Below are 27378 nucleotides of genomic sequence, written 5' to 3' on the forward strand. Positions count from 1 at the left end.
TGTTATGATAGCCCTAGCAAACAAATACAATATATAAATTAATTATATAAATAGCTGTATAAATATAAAAATCCTTTAAAATATATGTGTATACATGACACACATATATGTGTGTACATATACTCATGGGTATGTCTACATATATTCATCTCTATAGCTAGAACTTTCTCTAGGTGTGCATTTTTTTGCATGAAAACTCCATTTTTTTTTTCTCCATTGTCACAGAACAAGATCAGAATCCTGGAATTCAGGGTTTTCCTTCCTTCCTCAGTTCCCAGCACTCCAGCACAGCTTCACCATCACCCACCTCCTCACCATCTCCCAAACAGCTCACCCCTTGGCACCCACATCCTGGGCATCCTTGTCTTGGCCTGCCCACCACATGAACGAATGAATGTGTGCCCACCCTGCCAGGCTACAGAAGCCTTCATCAGCTTTCCACCAGAGCAGGAGTCATCTCCTCTTCTATTCTCTTGCAGTACTTTGCACCTTCAGTAAAACATTTATTCCATTGTGTGGTAAACACTCTTTTGTGGATCTGTCTCCCAACAACAGCCCACTGGCTCTTTAAGGAGGGAGTGGTTCTTTGTCTTTGCAGACGGGCAGAATTCAGGATGAAGAGGGAGCAGTGAGGGGGTGTTCCGGACTCCTGGGGCCTGCCTCTGGGGTATGCAGGGGAAGTGAGCCTCCAGCTGCCCCTCTAGGGTTGTTTTCTCTCCTTGTCCCTCCACAGGGGGACCAAAGACACAATTCTGTGTGCTCCTCCTTCCTGAGGGGAGCCCAGCTGATTGGACAAACAAAAGCCTCAAGTTCAAGGATGGCAGAGAGAGAATTGTAGGATCTCTCTACAGCAAATTAGGCATTTAAAGCCAAGCACAGTAGCTTTCGGAGGTTAAATGCATTATAGATCTGCTAAACTCAAGGCAAGCCAAATAAAAGGTAGACAGATCATTGCTACCCTTCAGGCGGCTGGATGGGGGGAGGGGGGCGATGCGCAATCATGCCTGCATGAATGCTAGACACGGGGGCTTAATTTTTCATTTGCAATCAAGGCCACGCTGTCTCTTCTCACAGTTCAGAAACACCGGTCTTTCCTCGGGCTCCTTTCACAGGCCGCATTGCCAAGAGAAGGGAAAATTATGCAGAGAAAATGGTGCTGATTATGGGATGGCAAGTGGTTGCAAGCTGCCACCAGCACCTACAGATGAGGAGCACGAGAGGGACTTGGGGATACATGTCCCCGAGGCGCCAGGAACCGCCCCCGTCCCTTGGCACCCCACTGGTCCCAGCGCTTCTATGCCCCGACCCCCTGGAACTGCAGTTGGAGTTGCCTCTGTCCTTCCTGAATTGGGACGTGTTAAGTCCTTTCTTTTTTTTTTTTTTTTTTTCAATTTCATCCCCACTCTTCTTTGAAACCAATGGAATGAACAGAGAAAGTTCTAGAATGCAGAGAATTCTGAGAAGGCAAAGCAGGTGGGATTATGGGAGCCAGATTCAGGGAATCAGAGGACCTGGATCCTGGTCTCGGCACCTGCCACAGACTCTCCTGTGCTAGTCTGGGTAAGACAAGTGCTTCGCTGGACTGGCTGCTGCACTTCTGAGTAGGAGTAGGACCAAGTGAGCACTGCTATTCGGTGCTTCACAGTCTGGAGGGGAAGGTCTTTACGCTCCTGAAGAAATAAGGGGTCTGGGTGCTTCTCAATCTCTCTGAAAAGAAGACAAAAGAAAATTAACTTGAGTTGCAGCTTGAGGGACTCATGTTAGGCCTAAAGAAGAATTATCACTAAGTTTCTCTTACAGGTGAAATCATATGGTATTTGTCTTTTGCTGCCTGGCACTTCCTCCTGGAAATACAAATCTGAATATGACAGAGTCTCAGCCTTAAGTTTGGAAACAGTGCAGGATACTCTGTTCTGGTGAGAGTTCTCCCAGCTGCTTTGTGAGTAAGAGTTCTCTTCTAAGATTGTCTGTATACAATCATTTTTGTTATTTTGCCAATGCATATAAAAGTGTTTGAAAATTGGATTATAAGTTTGTATATCATTTGTTTTACATGTATAGGAAACTGTTATCAGATTATTTTTAATATGATAAATATATTGCCTTTTGTTTAAAACTATAAAAAAAGAATCATCACAAAGAGGAGTTGTTAAAACATGAAATTGGACACAACAGGAAGTTTCAAAACTTCCTTTTCTCTAGAACTTGACAGAATCACATCAAGGCAAGAGTCTAAGATAGACTGTGTGTGTGCCTTCTCTGAGGTCAGGGGGTGCATGTGTCCCACTGCCCCCTGAGTGTCCTGCCCCAACTTAACTATACCCCCTATCCATCAAGTTCCTTCTGCAGGTTGGACACACAGTCAGGCACTCTGGATATACTGCTTCATTTAACCCTTGATTCATACCTAGCAGGTGGATGTTTATCCCTAACACAAGCACGCGGAAGTTTGGCGACTTTACCAAAGTCACCACTAGTTGTCCATGGAAGTTGAATCTGAACCCAGATCTGGCTGGTTTCAAAAGTCACCCTCTTACCAAGGCACACTGCCTCTCTAGCTAGAAAGAGGAAGCAGGGTAGTGAGGGCATTTCCACATAGGCTCAGATGGGAGCCAGTTGCTCGCCACTCTATTGAAAGAACCACATTCAAGGTGAAGGGGTGGGGGTGACATCTGAGAGGCAGGTTCTGGGTACTCATTTTACAGAGGTGGCTGCAGAGCCCCGGGCTGTGGCTGGGGCTGCGGACCCACAGGACGTGCCTCCCAGGACTCCTAGTGCACAGGAAGTACCCGGCCCAGGGCTTCGGAGACTCAGGGACTGTAGGCTGACAGCAGCCACCTGTGATCAAATATTCCTTTTGCTCCTTTTTCAGGCTCAGGGAATGCTGCCTCAAGGCCATGAGATGCCTGTCAGAATGGAGGAGCAGGCCATTAAGTCCTGGGAGAGAGTGGAGGGACCATCATCCCTGGAAAGATTGGGAGCAGTGGCTGGGCCCTTGGCCAGCCTCAGAACTCCACTAATGGCCATGGAAGCTTTCAGTGCCTCAGTGGCTGCTAGGACCCAAGCCCACACCCTGCCACTGTGAGATAGGAGAAGCACTCCTAGGTCAAATGACTGCCAGAGAAAAGAGCCCAACTGCCCTTGCTTCCTTCAATCCACTAGTTCCCATAAGAACACAAGACTGAAGTGCCCCTGGGTGCTGAATGTGACCCCCAGGCCAAGCATGCAGAGGCATGGCTGCAGGTGTGCCAGGGCACAGGGCAACAGAGACAGACCACAAGGGGCAAATCCCCACCCACCAACTGCTGGTTTTGCATCCTTGGACATGTAACTTCTTTTATCCTCAGTTTCCTCATCTGTAACTGGCCACAATAATAACAGGTACCTCCAAAGGTAGTTGGGAGGTTAAATGAGTTGGTGCATTTGAAGTGCTGGGGACTGTGACTGCCACAATGTCAGTATTAACTAAGTGTTAAATGTGATTGCTGTCACTGTGTCACCCCCACGGCTGCTACTTCAAAAACGTTTACTTTGAAAAGATAGTGGAGGGAGCAGTACAACGCAGCAGCAGGAGAAACAGAGGAGAGGTCTCAGGCTCCATCTGGGCTGTCAGCACCCAGCCTTGCTCTAAGGCACAGGCTGCAGGGAGACAGACTGGGTGGATGAGGGCCACCGTGGGTCCAAGTTTGGGCATGGAAAAGGTTCCAGAACCTCCTGGTTTCTGGGCAAACTGAGGTGGTTGGTCCTCCTGCATCAACAGGCTCCTCTGAGAAGAAAGCAGTGGGGCCACACAGTCAGTCAGCTCTGCAGGTGTTTATGCACACTGCACTGGGCGCTAAGCAGCCTCCTTCCTCCACCCCTGACTCCTTTCTTCCCTCCTCTCCTCCTTCTCTTCTTTCCCCCTCCCTCCCCCGCCCCTCCTTCCCTCCCTCTCCTTTTCTTCCCTCTCTTATTTTAGTTATTTAGCCTAGATTCTCCTCTCTTTTCCCCCTTGACACGCTCACCTGGCAGACCTTTGGGCAAGTGCACACATGAGAAGACAGAAAACAACCAGCTATTAAGAGACTGAGGAGAAGCCTGTCAGATCAGCAGGCAGGGCCTGGGGTCTGGAAGGGGGCCCACCTCAACTTTGCTGTTGATTAATATAAAAGGTTCTTACTGGCAGAAGGGTGGCAATATTTTTTTGCCAAGTCCAAAGTCCATCTCGGTGTCCCGAAGACACTGGATACCCTTGGCTCCTTAAGGTGGCGGATAGGGTGCAGGATGGAGAGGAGTTTGTATCTCCTTCCTCCCAACAGGGGTTTCAATACCTGTTAATTTCATAAAGCCTTTTTGGCATGTGAAATGGACCAGTCCTTGCTCTCCAGGGGTCTGTGTGTGTTTGTTCAAGTGAGAGAGAGGAGGCTGGGGAGCAAGCAAAGGGTCAGAGTGTGGGAAAGGGTGGATAGGGGTGTGTGTGTGTATGCACATGGATAGATCTGAGTGACAAGATCTGTGAACAGAGCTCTCAAACAGTTCAGAGAGGCAATGAAATGAACGTGGAAGGGAGAACAGGAGAGGGAGGGCAGGAAGGGGGTGCTAGGAGGTTCCAAACAGATGGTCTCAGGACTTTGGCCATCACCCTTCCCTGACATTCCTGGGGTCAAGGATGAGCCTTTGTGCCAGGACATCTCTGCCCTAAGATGCAGCGCTGCAGCCAGCAACGCCTGGTGCACAGTAGGTGTGCAGTAGGCCCATGACAGAGGTCCTGTCCCCAACAGCCCAGGCTTGGCTGTTCTTCATGCCCCTCCCCCAAGCCTCGCCCACCCTCGTGGGGACTTGATGCATCCCAAGAAACAGGACCAAGCACAGCTGAGTGTCTCTACCCTACAGCCCTGCTCTGCATTGCAGGTGGGAACCAGGGAAGGAATCCCACAGGGTTATGCCCAGAATCGCAAATGTCACCTCTCACTCTCTGTGTTCTCTGACCTCCTCCTTGGGTCCTTTGAAACTTTCACAAGCTGCCAGGGTGAGTGGGTGGGTGGCAGAAGGGGGCTTCTTTCCTCCATCAGCCAGGGACAGCGCTCAGGGCAGGAGAGAGCATGGGTGCGGGGTACGTGCTCTCTGCAACCCTCATTCTGGACGGGAAGCCGGGCAGCCACTGCCTCCTCATGCCTGTGATGTCACTCAAACTTCAAATGCAAACGACTGCTCACGCCAGGAACCAGCAGGAAGCTGAGGGCGCCTCAGGGCTGGGCCTCCTCACAGACAGGGAGTGACTCGAAGGACTTGGCCAGGGCCAGAGTCTGGGGAGTCAGTTGTGTCACCCTGAAAGAATACAGACTCTCAGACAGCCTCTCAATACGGGGAGCCTGTCTTTGTCCTGTCATCTAACATACCAAAGCTTTATATGTTTTTCCCGCACCATGAAAGTGTAAGCTTCATGAGAGCAGGGTGTGTCCACTTTTAAAAAACGTCTGTCTCCCTAGCACCTAGTGCCTAGTAGGTCTCAATAAAAATTGTTGCATAAAGGTATAAATTAGGCAGCGTTATTATCCCACTCTACCCCCATTTTATAAATCATGAAACTGAGGTAGAGATGGGTTCATTAACTCACTCCTAAGGATCCCTCTTAGCATTAGACTTTCAGAGAAGGCATGCTTACCAAAAAGCTTTACTCCCTGGAAGTTCTTCTATGAGTCTGATTTGCTTCCCTCCTAATAAAAGAGTGGCCCATTTCCAGCAGTAAAACTCATCTGAGAAACACATTCTTATGCTGTCTCCTCTTCAGGTGATGTGAATGGTTCCAGGTGAAGCTGCCATCTTGGAGGGAAAGTCTTCAACCCTCACTCCCAGTGGTCGGTTGTAACAGGAACAGTCTTCTTTGCCCATCTGTCTTTTGCCATGTGGAAGGGAGGGCGGCTTTAAATTACTTTAGCTATAGATCTCACAATTATGCTCCCTCTCCCTAACTTGGATGTTAATATAGCTTTGCCATCTAGGATAGAAATTGTTTTTTCCCCGCCCTGAAATTATACATACAGATAGAGTAGTGTTCATTAAAGTAAGATTAGGAGAGGATAATATGTGAGAGGTATGTAATCTTTTGCAAATGGTTAGTAAATTGGAAGTACCCCAATTACAGCCTTGCTTATCACACAGGGCTGAATTCCTCTGCCTGGGACAGGAGTCTCAGCACAGCTCTGCTCAGCTCACATTTCATAAGTATTGTATACACATGACATTCCTAGCCATCTGCCTCGCTGGTGGTCGAGCACATTTTCCCGCTTTCTGGTTGACTGCAGAGGGTGGCAGGAGCAGGTCGCCATTCTGCCTGCCTCCAGGCCCAGCGAGGCCAGCCTTCTGTGGGCCGACAGCATACGTCCTAGGTGCACTTTCACAGACCCAGGCCCGCCCAGTGGTGTCCTGTCGGCAGGGGAGACACCCCTGCTGATGCTTCCGTGTGGCTCCAAGGGTCTCCTGGAACAGGGACCTGTGTGTGGTGGGGCTGCACCGGCTGGGATCATCTCTGGAAGGGGCGCAAGGAGGCTGATGGAGATGACAGAAAACATGCTCTGCTCCCTGGTCCAGGGTAGTGTGGGGGTCCTGGCAATGCTTGGATCAGCTGTGAGGCTCTGCCTCAGCCTTGCAGGGCAGCCGGTCTGTAACATGATACACCTACCTACAGCTTTATAGGCAGTCTGCTCAGTGGCATCTCTTCCATTCACCCTTCTGGGTCTCGTACCACAGTGAAGGGTAGTGATTAAGAGTGTCTGGCTTAACTCCTGCCTCGATATTGACCAGTTATGTGACTCTGAGCAAGTGGTTTAACCTCCCTGTGTCCAGGTTTTTCCATCTAGGAAAATGGTAGTCGATATCCCATAGGGTGGTAGTGCATTAATACTTAGAACAGTACCTAGCATGCAGTAACTATTCAGTAAACATTAGCTATTATTGCATTGCAAAGGTAAGTTGGATTTCTTAGCACAGATAGACCTCAGCAGCCCCTACGAAGAACATAACATACCAGAGTGCTGGTGGTAGATGTAAACTCTAAGCTGGAGTGAACCAGACAGTGAGGCAGGGCTGGATCCTAGCACCATGTTTTACAGAGGCTATGTCATTCCATTTTCACAGGTCTTGAAGCATATATATTATCATGCCCATTGTACAGACGAGGAAGGTAAGTAAGGCTCAAAGCATTTTAAGATTTCCTGTTGCTATCTTGTTTAAAACTTTGTTAATCTTTTTTTTTTTTTTTTAGGATAAAGTCCTAAATCCTTGATGTGGTCTATAAAAATCTCTAATCTGGTTCTAGCCCCCCTCCCCATGTCCCTCCCAGGCTCATTCTGGTCTCTTCTCCCTCTTTGCCCTGCTCTTCATCCACACCACACACCCTCCCTCTTCAGGGCTCTTGCATGTGCTCTTTCCTCTGCCTGGGCTTGACCACCCCTTCCTTTTGTGCTGAAATAATTCATATTCATTCCAGAGGTCTCAATTTGGACTACTCCAAAGAAGCCTTCCTGGGGTTGGTCCCCCAGATGGATAAGGCCCCACTAATATATATTTTGATAGAACCCCCGAGTCTCCTTCATGGCAGTCTTATAAACTGAATACTAAGTTGTGCGTGACGGTTTGTCTGACTGAATGCACGACTCATGGGCAGGGTCTATATTAGTAAGAAAGGCTGGTGAACCCTGTAGTAGAAACATAAATACCAAATCTCATCATTAGCTTCATGTCCGTGTGAGTCAACAAAGGCCTCTGTTCCACCTGGTCATACAGGGAGCCAGGACAGTGGAAGTTTCAGCACTTGTGGCTGCACCATCTGCAACACCCAAGCTTCTCGATGTCTACAGCAGGGCGAGAGAGTCTGGAGGATCATGTGTGAGCAGGTCCCTTCTGCTCAACACCATATACTCTACCCAACTGCTAGGGCGATGGGACATATCAGGGAGTAGGTGGAATATTTGATCTGTCACAGAGACCTTATCCAGCTTGTTCCCTTGAGTGTTCTCCATGCCTAGCACCATGCAGTAGGAGCCCCCAGATATCTGTGGGATAAAGGAGCACATCAGTGCAATCTGAGCAAGGTCACCCAGTGAGCACACAGGATATTGCTGCACTTCTGAACACAGTCCTCCCAACTTCAAAACTTTTGTCCTTTGCACTCCACCTTGTCGTCTCTGCAGGTTTATGAAGTGCTGTCTCTCAGTATGTAGAGAACAAAGTATCATGCATTTAGACACTTAATGATCTGTTTTTCCTGATGAAGATGATGAAAGTTGTATGTCCTCCAATCAGCCTTGCAATCAACCATCCAGCCACTCACCCAAGACAAGTGGCAATTCAAATCTGGTGAACATTTCATAAGTGCCTACTATGTGCCAGGAGTGTCATCTCAGTGAGTGTGCACAAAAGCCAGGTGAAGTGAGCACAGTGTCCTGCTTCACATGAACAGTAATGCTCAGTATAGTAAAGCCTAGATTTAAACCAGGTTTGCTGGCTTTAAGCCCAGCATCCTTTCTTTCTTTCTTTTTTCTTTTTTCTTTTTAGAGAGAGGGGAAGGGAGGAAGAAAGAGAGGGAGAGAAACATCAATCGGTTGCCTCTCACACGCACCCCAACCGGGGACCCGGCCCGCAACCCAGGCGTGTGCCCTGACTGGGAATCAAACCCACAACCTTTCACTTTCTGGGACGATGCCCAATCACCTGAGCCAGATGGGGTCAAGGCTGAAATTGGCATTTTTAATGAGATCCAGGTGCCGCCTGGATGCAGAGCCGCCTGCGGTGTGCAGTCTGATGAGTGAATGGTGGGAAGCATGTGCCATTTTAACTTGGCAGAGGGGTCTTGGCGGGGGAAGGTGGGGATCAACAACGCAGCGCCTCACCTGAGGCTCATGTTTCGTGCCTCTCTGTGAGGCTGCCTGCAGTCCGAGTGTGTAAAATGAGGGGCTGGACTGGACAAGCTCTGAGGTGCTCTGCAGTCCTGACATTCTATAGTCTGTGATTGGATGAACTAAACCAAAGCTACAGATTCGATTCAAGTCTCTTCCTAGGTGGGAAGTGCTACAGACTAAAAACTGTGTAACAATAAATGCCTAGGAAGTCAGGGCTCAGTGGAGTGTGGGGCTGGAGGAATCAGAGCAAGTGTGAGAGGTGACTGTGCTGCACAAGGTACTAACAGCCTGGCGTGTAGATGAAACACACCCTTGAGACAAAGAAAGGAGAATGTGTCAGCTTATAACCAAGCGCTAATTGGCGTGAGTCTGTTTAGGGGCTACGGGCAGGGTCCAGGAAGCCCCGGGGACCAAGTAAGATTCCTGGAGCCTCAAAGTTTGACAATAACCCATAACTAACATTTATGTAGATGCACAGTACATGATCCCCACAACATGGTGTGAGGTGGATATTTTAAGGATGAAGAAACACACTCAGAGACTTGCCCAATGTCAAATCTTATTAAATGGAGAACAAGGCCTCTGTTCTTCCAAAGGTTGGGCAGGAGGAGCAAGAGAGAGGGTACAAGAAAAGACCTGCAAAGTGCCCCCTGCCTGGGTCACATGGAGGGTCCTGGATGAGATGAATTGGTAGAAGAGGTTGAGTGGGGTGTATGCCAACTCATTAGATCCAAGAAGCCTGCCTGAGGACTCTGAGTACAACTGGAATACCAATGATTGTGGACTGGCTCTGAGAAGTGATGATGCTAACATGCCACCCAGTGATGTTTGTAGGGAGTGGCCAGGGCCCAGAGAGAGCAGAGCTACTCTGGGCCCCCAGGCTCTGAGTTCCCACCACCTCTCTCCAGGCCACCAATGGACCATAAAACATCTCTGTGTGAATTAGAAAGATGGCATGGCTTCCTTTCAGAAGATACAGCTAGGCATCAGGGCACAGATCTTGGCTAGCAGAGGACAAGTTGCATCCTTGTCCCTATGTACCCCCTTGATCTGACCCTCTTGTCAAGTGAACAATCTGTAAAACTGTGTCTGGTAGCCTTTCCTTCACCCCAGCACATACACATACACATGTGTGCTTACACACTTACTCGCTTGCAGGTTCACACCCTCTTCTTGCCCAGGGAGTTCACTTCCAAGGGGGACTGGGCACCTCTGTGACTTCAAGCTGCTTCATCACTCGCTCCTTCCCAGTAGGCTTTCTAACTAAATCTCTTCTAAGAGGGGCTGCTGGCAGGACTAGAAGCAGCCACCGAGAACAAAATCCACAAGGTCAGGGAGAGGCAGGACAGGAAGAATCGGTGCTTTTCTGACTTAAGGATATGGTAACAAAGGAGATAGTGCAGAGAGGCACTGACAAGGGCAGCTGAGGCTTTGGAGGCATCCTCTCCCTCATCAAACTGTTCACATGGAATTCAAAGCTCAAGTCTTTATTACAGAAAAAAAAAAAAAAAAAAAATGTGGCAGCAGCAGAAGAGCGTGAGCCCGTGAGAGGGGGAAGAGGAGAGAGCCACCCTGAGATCAATACCAGCCAGGACAAGCATTATCCCATGTGGAACACCTCAAGCCTCTGCCTAGAAAATTTGATTGGCTCTTCAGAAAAACCTATTAGTGTGTTGTCAGGACCTGCTGGTGATAACTGACCAGCTCTCGCCAATCGATGCTCTTCACTTGTGGCGCTCCTGATTTTTTAACAGCATAATTGTTTTTTTAATAACAAGCTGGCTCACCCACTCCAGCAAGCAGGGAATCAAAGTCAGACTCCAACTTAAAATATAGAGAAACGCAATGCTCCAGCCACTTCTTCCTAATTGCACAATTACTTTATGGAGCACCGGGACGGCAGACAGTGGTGGGGGTGAGGCCTTTTTTCAGCTATGCCAAGTTGTTAAGGAAAAGTCACAGAAGTAATGGCACAAGTCAAAATTATTTACTAAATGAAACTCATTCTTCACAAAGCAGGCTTTATTTATTTTTAAAGAAAAAGGGCAAAAATTGGATGAGCTCAGCATGGCAAGGATACCCATAAAGCAACAGTGGAATTAGTCTTCAATTATTACAGCTTTCAAATTTTCAACTCAAGGGCTGGCAACACGTTTTATTTGGGGTTTTAAATGCCCTGTAACAACAGCAGTGTTTTTGCTCTTTACCATGCCTTGGATCTGAGATGTCCAAGTACTTCACAAACAAATAACTGTAAACAGTTTGGGACTGAGGCTCTTTATAGATGAAGAGTGGGACCCAGGGAGGAAGCGATTTGCCCAAGGTCACGGCTGAATCAGAAGCCCAGCTGGAAACAATACTCATGAACGCTGGCTCCTGGAGTCAGAGCTCATCACCACCAGCCGACCCCCTCCCACACGCACAGAAACAAAAACCAAGCGGGCAGACTGCAGCAGGGCAGAGCAGTCACCTGCCCTCCAACTCCCAGGGTGTCTGCGTTGACAATTTGCTGTACAGACTGGAAGTTGGGCATGCAGGTCAGCTTTCTCTACAGACTTCCGTGGCTGATACCGGGAGAATCAGTCTCTAATGAAATTACAGAATTTGTGCATATTTGAGGCAGCTCAGCTTTCCATCCTCAGTCCCTCCCGGGGCATATTCGTTAAGATTCTTCCTAAGGGTCAGCCTTCCAGGAGGGCTTGATGGCTCACACAACAGTTGTACTTTCCCATCTGGACTTTTCCTGGGCAGGCTCCCTCCTGAACCTGGTCTATGTGCTCAAAGTGGGGGTGCAAGACCCAGAGAAGGAGAGAGGAGAGAGGGCAAGAGGGTGAAAGAGAAAGAGCAAAATGTGGGGCTGTTTTAAAACCTTTGCACTCTCTAGGACCTCTTCTGACAGAGGCTCTATTCTGTATTATATCAAATACATTACAAACCCACACTGAATACAATTTACATGTGACTATTTACCAGGTTAGTTTTTTATTTATTTATTTATTTTTTTATTTTGGTTTTTCAATTACAGTTGTCCCCTTTTCCCCTAATTTCTCTAGCCAGGTTAGTTTTGTTGCAGTTTGCTGGTTGAAAACATTTATGGTTTTGTAGATATTTAATTCATCATTTGATAATTTTGCTTTTATAGTTTTCTTCTCTATATTTTGGACCTCATAGTTTTTCTTTCCAGGTCTCAAAAATGTTCACAGGCCCCTGAAATGTTTCTAGGACACAGGCACTGTCTATATTGCTCCTGCTGGGCAAGCAGCCCAGGGAGATAGAAGAAAGGAGAGATGGGGGAAAATGATGTTGACTAGTATAGTAAGAAACAGAATCAAAACCAAACCAAGACAGAAATTTAACAAAGCAGACAGAGGGAGATCTGGAGACTATAGAATTGTTGGTCAGAAAGAAGAAAGAAAGCAGGCTTACCAGGATATTTCCAGAAAAGAGACAGACAGATGAAAGACCAATCTAACCGCAGATGGGGAAAAAAAAAAAAAAAACCCTCTTACTTTTCAATAGTTTTTTGAGCACAGATCCAGATACCCTGCTTGGCTTTGGAGGTTCAGAGTGGGATCAGATGCAGTCCCCATGCTCAGTGAATCTACTGCTTTATTGAGGGAGACAGAAAGGTAAACACACACGCTCAGACTAGCGATGAGGACACAAAGTGAGGAAAGCGTGACACTCAGACTGGGAAAGCTCAGAGACCACCCAAGGGAGAAGGACACTTCCGGAATGCTCGAAGGCACAGGGGTGTGAGTGGTAATGAAACAGAGCTTGAGGAGTGTGGGGAAGGAACGGGGGTCTGAATGGTGGAGGGTCACCTGGTGAGACTGATTCAATAGCAGATCGTGTGGATTTGGATTTATTCTGCAGTCAAAGGTCAACCAACAGCAGTTTGCAAGCAGAGGAGGGACCCTGTTTGCTGCAGGGTAAGGCTGATGTTGGGGCAGAGGCGCTGGTTCCCAGAGGACAGGCTGTCACCTTCCCGTGGCTGAAGGCAAAGGGCCTGGACTAGGCATGGAGCATGGAAATGGCGAGGTTGGGTCAAGCTGAAGCATTTAGGGGGCGATGAGCAGGAAGTGGGAGATGAGGAAGAGGGAGGAATTTGGAATGATGCTCAGGTTTTAGCTTGAGTGACTGATGATGCTACTAACTGAGAAAGGGAATATAAGGGCAGGAGCAGGTTTGAAGAGACTTTTCATTTCCCCAAAGCTTTGTGACCCTGAGGCAGGTGCTGTTCCACTGAGGCCCTTGAAAACCCAGCAAAGTCTATAAGAGTTGGGTAGCGTAGGGATGTGGGGGGTCACTGGTAGATTGTGAGTTTCCTTTTGGGCACTCCTTGCCAGTACAGAACCATGGCCCAGAGACCAAATCCTAGATATCTATTCATTCAGCCTCAGAAGCAACCAGGAGGGACCAAGAGGGAACACGACACATACTTTTAAGTCCACGCTGAACACAGGACTGGGGCTCCTGTTGTGATTCAGAGTTTATTGGAAGTTAGCTGATGAAAGCTCCAAGCTGTACCCAGAAGTCTGTGTTCTCCCTGGCTACCGGTGTAACCAGCATAATAGCTAGTGTGATGGCAGGGCCGGACTGGGACACAGATATCTATCAATCACACCAAATCATTGGGTTAAACTCCCGTCACCCAGAACTGACTCGTTCCTACTGGAGGAAGTAATGAACTAGAAATAAGTGCCATGGAAAGCTGAGTCTAAGTAAATCTGTAATCATGGGCATTTCGAGCCATAGCTTCAGACTGGGCTTTCAAACAGATGGATACTCATGGCATTGCCAAGATGAAAAAGAGAATGCTAGTTTAATGCACATGGCTGGGGAAATGGCCACGGCCCTTCATGGAGCTCGATCCCACATGCCCGTCCTGGACTTGCTCAGCATTCACGGGAAGTAAACAGTCCCAGAGCAAAGCAACTACACTTCTTTCCCTGTCTTTGAGGTAGGCAACGGGAAGACAAACGAGGGCTCTCTGCTTTGGGGACGGCATGAATGAACCACACGTGTCCATAAATAAACCAGGAGCCCTCCAAACATGCTGCTCATTTGTTCACACAAAAGCCAGGCTGGCAGCCCTTTCACCTAGCCATGTTCACAGTTGGGTCCTTAATGCATGTGAGCATTCAATCAAACTTCAGTGGTGCAACTCGGGGAGTAGAAAGCCAGCTAAGCCCAAATGGTCCCTGTGCTGTTCCATCTTTTGTGGCTGCCTGGCTGTGCTCTTATGGGTTTTGTTGTCAACAAACTCCTGGTTTGCCTTTGAGCACTCCAAATTATTGAAAATGACTACAGCTTAAGACTGGCAGGATGATTGTTAAAAACAGCCCTGGCATTAATCAGCGCTTAAGAGCTTTTGGAAAATGATTCTAATTCAGAAGGGGTGGCTTACAAAGACACTTGTCGAGAGCGAAGCAGACATCAAATTCTGAAAGGCAAAGAAACCTCCTTGGTACCCACACCTGGCTTCTTCTGAAATTCAGCTGGCAGATGTGTCCGTGTGGAGGGCACCGTTTCCCTACCAGCTCAGCCCATGTTGAGTCCCACAGCAGCCCTCCCCCTGACCCAGGACCCTTGAGATGGGAAAGTTTAAGGAGTGCCCAGAGCCACAAGTCTTAGTGGCAGTCCTTAAATAAAGAAGAGGTGTATGGGCGCCTCATTTTCTGTCCACACTTGGAATGCCTTAGACCGGTGCTAAAATAAGCAGTGTGCATAGAGGCAGCTGTGTGGGCAAACACATGGTCAGCATTTGCGAGGAACCAGGCAGGGCAGCGTGCTAATACTTCTGCCTTTTGCCTGCCTGGCACAACAAAGGAGAGTGATTTTTGCCATCAGCATTCTCCCTACCACAGAATCATTGCACAGTTTAGTATGATTAATCGTTTCCATTTAGGAGAAGCTGAGAACGAAACAGTGGGGAGAAGCGGCAACTCGGCTGAGGGTGTTCTAGGCTGCAACTAGAGTGGAAGGGCGAGAGCTGGGGCTGGTGCCTGCCTGCCACCATGCCCTCTGCTTTGCCTTCCTGGCACGGCTGGGGAGGGAGGCACTCTGGGGCGAGGAAACACATGGCTTTGGACATACCCTTGCAGAAACAGTCTGAAAGCTGCAACCTCACGAGGCACTGTTTGCTGTTTCATCCTTGCATCCTCCCAAACAAACATTTGTGACTGCGCAGCTATTCCCTCTTGCCTGCCAAAGGCAGTTCCATACTCAGAGGTTCCTAACTAAGGGATGGGTCTGAGAGGTAGCGTGGTGATAGGGCGCGTAGCTGAAGCTAGCTGGACAAACTAGACCACTCCTGGGCATTCCTGATGGCCACACGGGGATGCCACATGGAGAAGGACCCCACCCCTGTGCTAGGATGGTTGTGGCCTTCAGCACAGCCACCTCTGTCTCTGGAACCCCTGGGGCAGTGGACCCAGTCCCAGGTCTCATTGGCTGGCTCTCCTGAGAGTTCTTCTTCTCCTTCTCTGCAGCATCCTTTTCTTTCTACTTCTGTAGATAGGCACTGCTTCTTTCAGATCTCCCAGCTGCTGGAGGTGAGTGGTGACACAATGGCCGTCACAGCCAGACACTTGTGGGTGCTGATAGAAACCAACCGGGGAAACACAGAAGATTCAAGAGGGTCTCCATTGCTTTTTTTTTTTTTTTTTTTTTTTTTTTTAGCAATAGCCTTTGTAACGGAAGCCAGAAAGGGAGAAAATTGGTGATCTTGGCAGGGTCTAATAGGACTCAACGGCCTTCTCGATGCATTGGTCTCTGCAAGGAAATCTATTATTTTCCATAAACTGTCTTAAGCATCTCCCAGGCTACATTTCTGGCTGTGTTAAGAATCAAGCCATCAAGAACAGCTGTCAATGTTATACACTTTCAGCAGCAGCAATGAGCTTTGGCAGGGAAGCAGGAGCAAAAAACCCAAGTAGGACATTTCAGTTGACAGTAATGGCATTTTCCCTTCCTTGTCCAAACGATAAAAGATTCATGCTCCTAATTGCAACACTATAGCTGCCCCCATCACTTTATTCTGGGAGAGGAGGTTAGAGAAAACAGGCCTAGAGAGAGGGAGAGAAAAAGAAACAGAGATGGATAGTGATTTCGTCACTAGCTCACGGAGACTGATTAGTGGGAAACCTTCCTTCCATAGCAATACTTTTTAATCGGGACTGCTGGGTCTGGGCAAACAGCTTTTGTGGATTAGCTAGACTCCAGCCTGCCAGCTTCCGATGCAACTTTAAACGATGAAATACACAACTACAGAAAAAACAAACCAAAAAGAGTAATCACGTCACACATTTCAATATTCAGCAACCATTAAGGGATTTAAATATTTGCTTGCTATTAAAGGCTTGCATTAGGCTCTTCCAACACCAGCTCTGGAAGACTGAAATATCAATTACGGATCAATTTTCCCCCTAAGTAAACACTAATGCAGGATAAACAGTATTAGATGGTGCAATTGTAACATTGCTGACTTCAGGATGGACTTCCTGCTGGTAACAGCAAGTTTAAGCCTGGTGATTAATTAACCTGAAGAAGATAGCACTTAAGGAAGATTTAAGGCGATCAAGTCTGAAAAATGACTGTGAGCCAGTACACATTTGCAGGGCAGCTGGGAAAGTCCTGGGCCGACATGCATTGATTTGCCCCTCAGTAGCGGTCTTCACTTTCCCCAGAATCACCACCCCCATAGTTCAACATTTCAAAGGATGAGGAGGGAGTTAAATGGTAGTCGAGGGTGGGTGTGCATGTGGGAGACAGAAAAAGCAGCAGACTTTAGGTCAGGTTCCTTGCTGGACTTACGTCCCTATTTAAATATGTAAGACCCGAGTCATATTTCCTGGCACTGACCACCAGAGGCAGTAGACATTTTATGTTCACTTTGGAATGAAAAATGAAAAATAAAAAAACATAAAAATTAAATATAATTTCATGGGTACAAAAAGAAACTGGAAGCTGAGGACTGGACGACTTGAAAACAAGAATCTTGTTTCCCAGTCTCAACTTTAAGTGTACACATTATCCTCGTGCCTAAGACCCCGATTCTGGCTCATGTGATGTTGGGGGTGATATGGATGCATTAAATACTGTGGCTTCTGTTAGAGACATATTTCACAATTTTGAGATAAACACAGACAAGGGAAGAAATATGGTTTAATTTTTTTCTAACATGTCATGCCTCACAATGGTGAGGCTTCGCTTAGCCATTACCCAAAATGATGTACCCTGCAGGGGAGAGCACATCATCAGTCCTGGCAGGCCCTTAAGAATGAGGGGACTAACGGCACCAATCTTAGGTCTGTTTGGCTGGTTTCTTCAAGGTCAACCTGAAAGCTACCTATGTTGAGGATGGAATTATACACGTTAGGGTTTGGGATGCAAAATTGGTGACTAAGGAAGTGAGACCTGGGCAACCAGATGCTTGACTAGTCTCCTTTTAATCAACTACTACTTGCTCAGTGTCTATTATATACCTACCACTGACTTTAACATATTGGCTCACAAGGTCATTTGGATGATGGCCAAGAGTCCCCTTTTCCTTCTCCTGCACAACAGTCAGGACGTCCAAGTGCTTCCTTTGGAAATACTTCCAAACTATACAGATTTCACTCTGAAGAAATCTGGCTGCCAGTTATTCATGACTAAGGCCTGTATACTTGAATTCTGGCAAAAAAAATGTGTGCATATCAGTCTTGTGCAGAATTTTGTACTAAAAAAGTGCCTTCGCTTATGCAGAATCTTTCTACCTGTAGCATGGTGACTGTGTGGTTGCTTTAAGATTCTGGTTGACAGAATCAAAGAAACATTTCTCCATGGAGTTAAGTCCACAGCAGTATAAGAATTACATTTCAAGTAGACAGGACAGTGAAAGAGTGCACCAATTAATACCTGCATGTCACTATGGGGTTCCATTTGATGTATTTGGAGAATGGAAGCAGGCCAAACATTGGAAAACTCTCTGGAGGAAACAAGGACCATTTTCCCTCTCAGATCAAAGGAAGGTCCAGGCAATTTATCCAGCTCCTGCTAACCTACACTGCTCTGGCACCTTCTTATCTGCACACCCTGTGGAATTTACATCTGCCTCAGTTCAATGAACTTCCTGGGTCTCTTGTCTGTCGGTTGCAGCTGAAACTGGCACCTCATGTAATGCACAAGGGGAGAGGGTAAGGGACACTGAACATACTGTGTGACACATGGCCTTGGGTAACTATTGTCAATGAATGGTGAAGAGAAAGGGGTCATTAAACATTCTAAGGCAAGCTTCATGAGGACATGGTGTGTCCACATGCCTGAGGATTCAGTTAGTAAGTGCTGAAGGAAGGACTGAAACCATGCAGTCTCTCCTAGTACACAGTCTTGATCTCTGCCTTTGAGCATGTCTACCAGCATTTTTTACACAGCTGTGATGAATTTTTGCTGCCTGCTGCTCTCTGTCCTCTGTCAGAGGCTAGGAGAGGCTCCCGTAATCTTGATTCCTCTGCATGGTCTTTGAGAACAGCCACAAGACTGATCCCACCCTCCATACCTCACCTGGGTTCTCTATTTTTCCGGTACAAGTCAAAGGAATGGCTGGGCCTGTCACACTCCCTGCCCAATAAATCATGCTTTGAGATCCAGCTAGGGTACCAGCTCCTCCAGAAAGCTGCCTTGACTCCCCAGTCTTCACTCATTTCCCTTCTCCAAGGAATTCCCACAGCACTATCCGGGCTCCTTATCCAGGTTGGCTGGGCCCCCGAGGCTAAGGGCCATTTCCTGTTTTTCATGAGTGGAATGGATGCCCCTGTTAGTCTCCAGGGACCACCTCACACTTCTCTGTGTTTCTCACAATGCTGGATATACAGCACGTGCTCAATAACTGCACATCTGATTAACTGATTTTCACAGACACAGGCAAGAGACCAGGCCAGGATGGAAGAGGCTGAAATGAGATACAAGGCCATTGGCTTTTTTAGAGCTTACCTTTTCTCCCACTGCTGAGCTTTCCCCACTCCCTGCCCAACACAAAAAAGGGAAGCTCAGCCCCAGCTGGGTGAGCGGTGGGGAAGGGGTGCTTTGGGGCTGCTTAGATATTATTTGTACTTTTTTAAGACCAGTCACCAGAAGGCTAGGCATTGCTCACTTCGGCCTGCAAGGCAAGGAGGATGACGACAGACGGAATCCTGCAGGACAACCGGCTGGGAAGTCTCAGCAGCCTAAACAGGAAGTGAGAACAATTTTCCGCAGGCGGCCGAGCCAGTCCTCTGCACAGCAAGTCTTCTTTTAGTTACAGGAGAGAGAACTTGAAATGAAGAAGGTGGAATGAATTGTTAAGACATAAATCCCAAAGTAAGAGACAGGTGGAGCAGCCAACACAGGAAAGTTGGTGGGGGTGGTGGGTGAACAAAGGGGGAGGGGGCGGGAGCCGAATCCACAGGAGGGGGCTGTCCAGCTGGCCCACCACTGCATCCCACACACCTGCACAAATCGCTGAGTCCGCGCTGTCAGAGCACCTGGCCCACCTGGCCACTGAGAGGGGAGAAGAGAACAAGGACAGGAAGGATGAGTAGAGGAAGAGAGAAATCAGATCAAAGGAGCCCAGCCCGCAGTGTTTCCTAGAATCTACCGCTGTGCTCTGGGCCCTGCACAAGGTCCTGAGGAGGAAGCTGGCCAGGGGCCCATCTCTTCTCGCAAGTGAGGCGTCCATAAAAAGTCCATAATGAGATTAAAGGATCACTTTGTAACATTAATTTTTTTTTATTAAGAAGACAGATATTTTATAGTACTTTTTTTCTTTCTTTTTTGTTTTTTTTTTGTAAAAATGGTATACATGAACCAATACAAAATGCGAATGGGAACATATGGATATGGAATTTCTTACACCGTAACATTGTTCATGTACACCTTAGAAACAGAACTGGCCTAAAGGGAAAAATAAGACGTCGGTGTGACTAAAGAACAAGCTTATTTGGCATCAATTATACATCCTTCATTATTTTATATTCCTTTAAAAAACACACAAAAAAAAACAAGTTTGTTCTTTCTTCACTCTAAGAAAAGTGATCAACCTGTACAAAGTAATACTCAACAATACATTTCAAACAGTGCACTGTATACTTAAGAAAAAATACATAAACCAATATACAACTAAAACCCATAATTTCCTGTTTTTGCTTTGTTTTATTTTATTTTTTCCAATGTGTGGGGCCTACACTTCGCAATCTACCTGAGACGGAAAACACCAATCGAAACACATGAACCTGAGACATGTCAACATTGTAAGCCATAAAGTTACATCAGGAACACTGCACTACTGTACACTTTTCAAAACAGAAAGATGGAAGGTCCCAAAAATGAGATGCCAATTCTGTGAGCAATGCTAGGCTTTGTTTTTTTATTTTCCCAAAAAGAACAACTAAAAAACCTGTCAACAACATGCTAAATGGTTCTCACCCTTTGATATGGTTATAGGATGGTCAGAATAGGTGCTACAGGCTCGGAATAGAGCTGCACATTATAAAATTTATTGAAAAAGGGATGTTTGTTGTGGTTTTTTGTCTTGGTTAAGTGCCTTGGGATAGGAGAGGGGAAAACAAAATGCTGCTCGTTATGGGCTTTCTTTACATACCAGTCCGTTCCCAAAAGGCCCCATGTTGCAAATGGTTCTATCAAAGGTTAAAGTAAAGACAAGAAAAATAAGCACGCTTTCAAAAAAACAAAGAGTTGACACTTTTTCCCCCTTAAATAAATCAGCGTAAGTTTTCCACATAATGTAATAGTAAAAATGCACCTTGCAAAATCCAAAATTACTCACTGAAAATGTTATATAATATATATTTTTATATATATAGAGCTATCTTTTTTGATGCCATCTTTCCATAGGGACTGTATTCTGGAGTCTGGAGCCTTACCAAAACATATGGTAAGAGTTTAGTTTTTTGTCCTTCAGGACTACTTCTAGATATCCTAGATGTACATTTCTTTAAAAAAATGTAAATAGTAACTTGACTCCTCTACCTTTTCCCATCTCAGATGTGTTCACGGTAACGTATTTTAGTAGCTATGCACTATGGCTGCCATCATGCGAGGATCAGTAATTTTTTGGCAGATGGTTCTTAAGGCTGAGGAAAGAGGCCAAGGCTAGTGTATGAAAGGTAAAAAGATAAAAACACTCACATCTGAGTTTTGATCAAGTAACTGAAAACCCTGCATGCTGTGTTTCCACCTCTGCTCTGACCTTTTGAGAACTGAGATTGACAGCAGACCAGTGTGAGAACAATACTGGCCCTTCTTTTGCACCTCCTGCCTTTGTCAAGCCAAATCTGAAGGAAGGCAAGTTTCACACGGATTCGAGTTGGAAATCCCAGCATGACAAATATCTGTAATATACAGTACGTGCAGGCCACATCCTACTGCCTTCCTAACTAAGCACAAAGGGAAAAAACCTGTCCCACTTAGTCCTTCGCCCACCGCACAGACTTGCTTTTTCCTACAAATTAGTGAGAAGTAAGGGCCATTGGGAAAGGTGGATGGAATCATTTGGAACAGAAATAACCAGAGCAGAACTATCTTTCCCCCCTCCCTACTTCCCCTCCTGTGGCAACTCAAATTTGTCCACTTATGTAATAGGAACGGCCCTCACTGTCAGGTCTGTTTAGCGTATTGAAAAGGGAGGAGCCCCTTCCACCCCAAACCTTTCTGGACAGCATCGGGTATCTATACTGAGCCATCTACAGATACAGAATTAAAGACAGATTCAACCTCATTGTGACACACCTCACTTGCAGATAACCCTGTACAGTAATGTAGTTCCACAGCAAACAGAACATTTTCTGAATCACAGTCTAAGTTTCTAATCTTCACTGCTCTAAGTATTTGAAACATGGGCAGCAGCAAAGAGTTCTCATTGTTTGTTCACCCAAATCTTTACAACAACAGAGAAGAATGCATTATGGATACACTAAATTCTGAACTATGAAATCTAAGGTGTGCTGGTTCTCCTTTTATGAAACTGAATTTTGAACAGAAAGCAGTTACTTCAACAATGAACAAAAAAGTAAAAACAATAGCAAAATAAGGGGAAAAGATTCTAAGGAATCCCAGCAGGCAAATATTCCAAAATGGGAGATTTTGGAAAAAAAAAAAAAATTAAAAAATTTTGGGAAAAATATATGCGCACAAAGAAAAAAAGAAAAGAAAGAAAAAAAAAAAAGGCAACAAACAAAAAACAAGGCACAGAATTTTCTGCCATCTATTCAAACTAAATCCAAGCATCCAAGTTTGACTTGGTAGGAAGAAATAAATTCAAAAAACAAACAAACAAAAAAAGAGGTGTCAAACAGCAGAGTGTACTTTTCAAAGAACATTTTTTTATACAGCAAATCCCAAGCCTTCCCAGTCTTGCACCTTTCCACCCATTCATAAAAAAACACACGAATTTCTCGTAAGTTCCAATATCACTGTCTCTTTATCATCTAAATAGGGCCAGTTGGACACCTCATTGAAACAAAAAGGCTGATCTAGATGAAGTACTCTTTCTTTTCTTCAGAGTTGTTCTGTCCTCCTTCTGCATTGATTATAGCTGTGTCTGCGTCTGCTGCGTCATCGGCTCCTTTGGCTTCATGAGTGAAGTATGTACCTGAAAGATGAAGGGGTAAAGCACCGTGACTGTCTGATGGCCTCTGTGTAAAGTGGTACAGAGATGGCAACTTGCTTTATGGCCATCATCAGCCGAAGTGGTGTGCAGGCAGCAGAGGGGAAAAAACAATTGGAAGAAGAGAGCGAGGTGGGTGAGACAAATGGGGATCCGGGGGTTCCAAAGGCACCACTCCAACTGAACCGCTGCGATATAATTCAGCAAATGAGACATTAGAGCAGTGATTATGACCAGAGGATGTCAGCAGAGGAAGACGTGAGTGGGAGCTAAAAATGCAGAAAGCTGGAGAGCTGCTGACTCACGTATAAACAGTCACGTATAAACAGGACCAATGACCAGATGTGTGCACGTACATGGTTAAAGACCAAAGCAAGAAAGAGCAATTAGCCAATAAATGAATTAGGGCCCTGATGATGTTCTATTGTCATCTCAGGTCGTCTACTTGAGCCCTGTCTCCTGTCTTCACGAATCATTACTGCCTACCTGTGAGAACGTGCTCAAACTTGCACAAGCATGTTTGCTTTTCTTCTGCCTTCCATTTCACAGTGGGATTCCAGGTGCAGAAGTAATTTTGATGTTATGACAGTTGTAATCAAGGCTTGGGGTCTGCCTTAAGCAACAAGTGATTCTCACAGTGTAACTCTAGCTGGACCCAGATTCATGGATTTGCTAATTGGCACAGCGCTTTACAATGACAATAGACAGAACAGTACAAGTTGGTGACACTCTTATCACCCAGTCTCAACAGTTTACATGAAGTAAGACAAGGACTGCACCTCAACATGATATATAGATAGAGCTTACACTGTCTGTCATAATCAAATAACCCTTCTCCCACTATAAACTGTATTCTTGAGGGCTCTTAGGTAAAAAAAAAAAAAAAAAAGGCTGATACTTTTGCTGTGTTTTCAGGTTTTCATAGTGACAACTCTGCGAAGGCAGGCAGGCGGCGTTTTCCATATCCTCTTTCCTCGGGAGAGCACCACACCTGCCCTCTCTCCCCGCTCTCCACAGCTGTGCCTAGACCTCTCCCCGGCTCTCCAGCCTTACTTCCTGACTCTGTCAAGCTCAACCCTGAGAGGCTGTGAGTTTTTGGCCAGTCTGCCTCCTGGGTGTGGGCCCAGAGTGAAGTACACAGAGCATGGAGGTCCCAAATGGTTTTACACTCCAGACTGGCACTATGGATCCTAAAGGCAGTTGTCAAGTACCTTGGATTTCCATTGCTGCGTTTAAGGGACTGTCCCCAGACCCAAGTATTTTAAGCAAGCAGGATGCAAGTGCCTAGAGTCCATACTCTAGGAAGCCCTGCAAAGTCACTGCACAGCACTTCAGAAGAACAACTGAGAAAGACAAGGGCCAACAAAGAAAAGAAAGACTAAATTACCCAGAGGGGAGAAGAGGATCAGAGCAGCATGGGGCCGAGAGAAGTGTTGTTGGGAAAGATGATGATTGCCCACCCAGATGGCACAGTTGGTAAGTGTGTCATTAATGGTAATCTAAATCAATTGCACTGATAATTTAAAAAATACATATTTATGTGTCTTTTAAAGCACATCAAGCTAACGAAATGGTCTAGCCACTGTGACCAGCTTACCTGGAGTCTGGGGCCAGGGAGCAGAGCTAGTCTACTTGCTCCCCAGAAAGCAGGAGGAGTAGGTTACGGGTGTTCTCTTTCCATGTTTGTACAGGGTTCACGCCACACTTCATCCACCAGCCCCAACTCTGTGATTTTTTACTCCATCCTCAATGATAGATTACAGAATAACAATCTATAAGGCTTTATGTAGAAAGAAAACCCAAATCAAGGAGAGCTTGCTACTCATCAGCTCTCTCAGTCCTAATCAGCAGCTGCTGAAAGTTGTGTTGTTTTTCTTTCTCTCCCTGTTTCAGGAACTAAGAGGCTATGTGGCCACAGGAACCAAACTGCCTGTCAAGGACAACCTTGTGAAGTCCCTGAACGCAGGGGCTGTGCTGACAAGGAGGCCTCCTGCCTGCCAAAGCACCTTGCTTACCTTTATGTCTGGCAAAATAGCGCCCCAGAATGATGAGCAAGCACAGCATGGCGAACACCACCACGGCCACGACCCCGCCAATCACAGCATGATCCACTGCCCTGATCGAGCCTTCTTCACCTGCTCGAGAATCTGTTGAGATCAGAAGAGGAAGAGGATGTAGAGTGCATCACGAGGCACCAGAAGCCCTGTGCCACGGCCTGCTGGGCCGGCGAGCACCTTCTTTTTTAATGGAGGAGTCAGAGAGAACAATCTAGAGATGGATCAATTTACACTGAGCGAGCAGACTGACCTGTGCAGTGCTGACCTGATCCGTTCTCCCCACAGGCAATTTCACTGTAGGCAGCACTAATGCAAGTGGAACAAGCTCGGGGAGCAGGGAGGGAAGAAACAGAGTCCATTCCGTCCTGACTGGTCTTAGAGTTCACTCTATCTGTATCCAGTTGCAGGTTCTATGAAGGAGGCCAACCTAACTAAGGGTGCTTGGAATGGCACCTTAAGACAGTCACAGGGGCTGCAGAGGGGAGGCGGGGCAGCCTGTGACTTATTCTCAGCTAGGCACAGGCACAAAAAAAGGGAGGAGTTTCAAAGCCACAGCTGCCTAGAGATAAAACAAGGATTATGAGACTAAAGACAAGTGACGTGCTTGCTACATTTAGGATGTATGAGGGAGTAAGCCTCAATCTAAAACCTAAAAACTCATTTCAGAAAAGACAGCAAGGAATAATTGTCCATTGCCGCAGACAGTTTTTATTTTATTTATTTAAGACTTCACAATGGAATTAATTTTCCTTTATAAGCATCACTCCCTCACGATGTCTCCTTCTGACTAAGGAATGACATATCTGGCTGGGGAACAACTCCAAAATGAACCCAGAATGAGCTATGGCAATGCAGAATGGATGTATGGCAGTGTAAACAATTTTAATTTAGGACTGTGGCTACATCACCCCTTGTTGAAATCCTGATGGCACCCAGGATTTATAATGTGGTAAAAAACAATTATTCTCCTGTTGATTAATACATTAACATTTTGGAGTGGAAGCTAAACCATTGTCTTTTTTTTTTTTTTTTTTTTTTTTTGAGTCAAGTACGACACCTCCATTAAAATGATTTACTAGCTGTACCTTACAATTTAAGCACAGCAGCAACAGAAACGGTAAAAATCTTTTAACTTTACATGATTTGTGAAGTCATATGTGAAGGATTTACCATTTAAATCTTTCAGTACAAGAAGCACATGGCCTATAAATCTGTCCCCCTTGCAGTTGCTGGATGTCTAAGAGAAATGCATTTCACCAGGAAGACTGAGAGTGCAAATTCAAGTCAATTTTTAAGAAAGATTTATCTCTGTCTCTCTCCAAAGAACAGAGCAAATCTCTGAAGCCTCCACCTCTAATAATATTTGAAGTTTATCGATCAAGTGTACAGATCCATGACAGCTAAAGGTAATGGTGCTCTTTTGAGCCAAAACCTGATACAACGCTTTCAGCAGGAGGGCGTGATTTACACTTTCCATTGATATTTCCAATTCTGCCCTGAGATTAAGTACTGAAGGATGTGGGGAAATAACTCGTGACTGAGGGGCCCATGGAAAGCGCGTTAATTAAAAATTGAAGTATTTAAAGTGTTTCATTAAGTTACCTTCGAAAAGACTACAAAAACCCCAATATCCAAAGCCAAACAGAAATGCCAAATCGGAGGCAGCAGCAGGTCGCCCAGGACCACAGGACGATGGGAGTTTAATTGGAGATTGGAGGGGTTGGAGGCAGAGGGCACTGCAGCCAATTAGCCTGCTCCATGGTGTGCGAGCCCCTCCAGCTACATGTCTAATAAGCTCGACTTGAAACGTGGTGGAGAGGAATCTACCCCCTCAGCCAAAAGTGTTGTCTAGTGCAGATGCAACAGCCTAAGTGTCTTGAAAGTCATTTCAACAAGACAAAACTAAGCCATGGAAACTTCTTTTTTCTTTGAGACAACAGAGCTTGTCGAAGGAGAGCACTCCCCTTGGGGTGCCCCTGGATACAGGGTATCTGCTGGAGGATAGTGTTTTACACACTGGAGACTGTTCCCCCAACTGCCCAAATTCAAAATTGCTCACAGGGAGACAAGAGCAACAGAAAAGCTAGCAAGTTGTATTTCCTTAGGGAGCTGTCAAAGTAAGGTAATCTCGTGGGAATGAGAATTAACTCATCTCCAATTGCCATGAACTTCAGGCCTATTGATACATAAGGGTCTTTCAATTACCTCGACATTTTGGAATTGGGTGAGGAAAACAAAGTGACATTAGCCATTGAAGAGAGGGGAATGTTAGGTATTAGAGGCAGAAAGAGACAGATCCTGTCCTGGGAAGCCTGAGAGCAGAGAAAAGTCTTGAGAAGCTGTCCCAGGCACAAGACCTAATCTGGAGAAAGGCACTCTCATGTCCACTGTTAAAGACTGCCTTCTCCATGCCTAGGCACAGGGACATTCTAGAAGCCTGAGACAGGGCAGGGGTGGGGAGGACTAGGGGAGAGGGGGAGATGGGAGGAGAGGGAGAGAGGGAGAGAGGGAGAGAGGGAGAGAGAGAGAGAGAGAGAGAGAGAGAGAGAGAGAGAGAGAGAGAGAGAGAGAGAGAGAGAGAGAGAGAAGCTCCGTGATAAAGATATAGAAAAACAAAAAACCTCGTAGGGTAATATCTGAGGGATTAATTTCTTTAGCCAAAACTATTGACTTTTGCTCCCCATGAATCTCAGAGCTACAGATGCTCAGTGCTGTTCTTTTTTCCCTCTACTTGGCCCACATGGGTTCTAGCTATTTTCCCCACCCTCGAGGACATACATATTTTAGACACTTG

General features: G+C 46.3%; 1 protein-coding gene across 8 annotated transcripts in view; it reads right to left on the reverse strand.

Annotated features, from left to right (window-relative positions):
* Window positions 1-1560: 1560 nt before the first annotated feature.
* CADM1 (cell adhesion molecule 1) overlaps window positions 1561-27378 on the reverse strand; it is a 420077-nt gene continuing 394259 nt past the window's right edge. For 6 of the 8 annotated variants that reach the window (XM_090265976.1, XM_090265975.1, XM_090265972.1 and 3 more), the window contains 2 exons: window positions 24543-24674; window positions 19608-22512 (listed from right to left, as the gene is read on the reverse strand). In XM_090265976.1, coding sequence (XP_090122102.1) covers window positions 22394-22512; window positions 24543-24674 — 251 coding nt within the window. In that variant the 3' untranslated portion in view covers window positions 19608-22393. Of the gene's footprint in view, window positions 1708-14839; window positions 15950-19607; window positions 22513-24542; window positions 24675-27378 lie in introns of those variants that run through there. The other 2 variants (XM_090265970.1, XM_090265973.1) reach the window with 2 other exon arrangements.

Source organism: Furipterus horrens, unplaced genomic scaffold, assembly GCF_987537825.1.
Source record: "Furipterus horrens unplaced genomic scaffold, mFurHor1.1.pri manual_scaffold_2, whole genome shotgun sequence".
NCBI lineage: Eukaryota > Metazoa > Chordata > Mammalia > Chiroptera > Furipteridae > Furipterus > Furipterus horrens.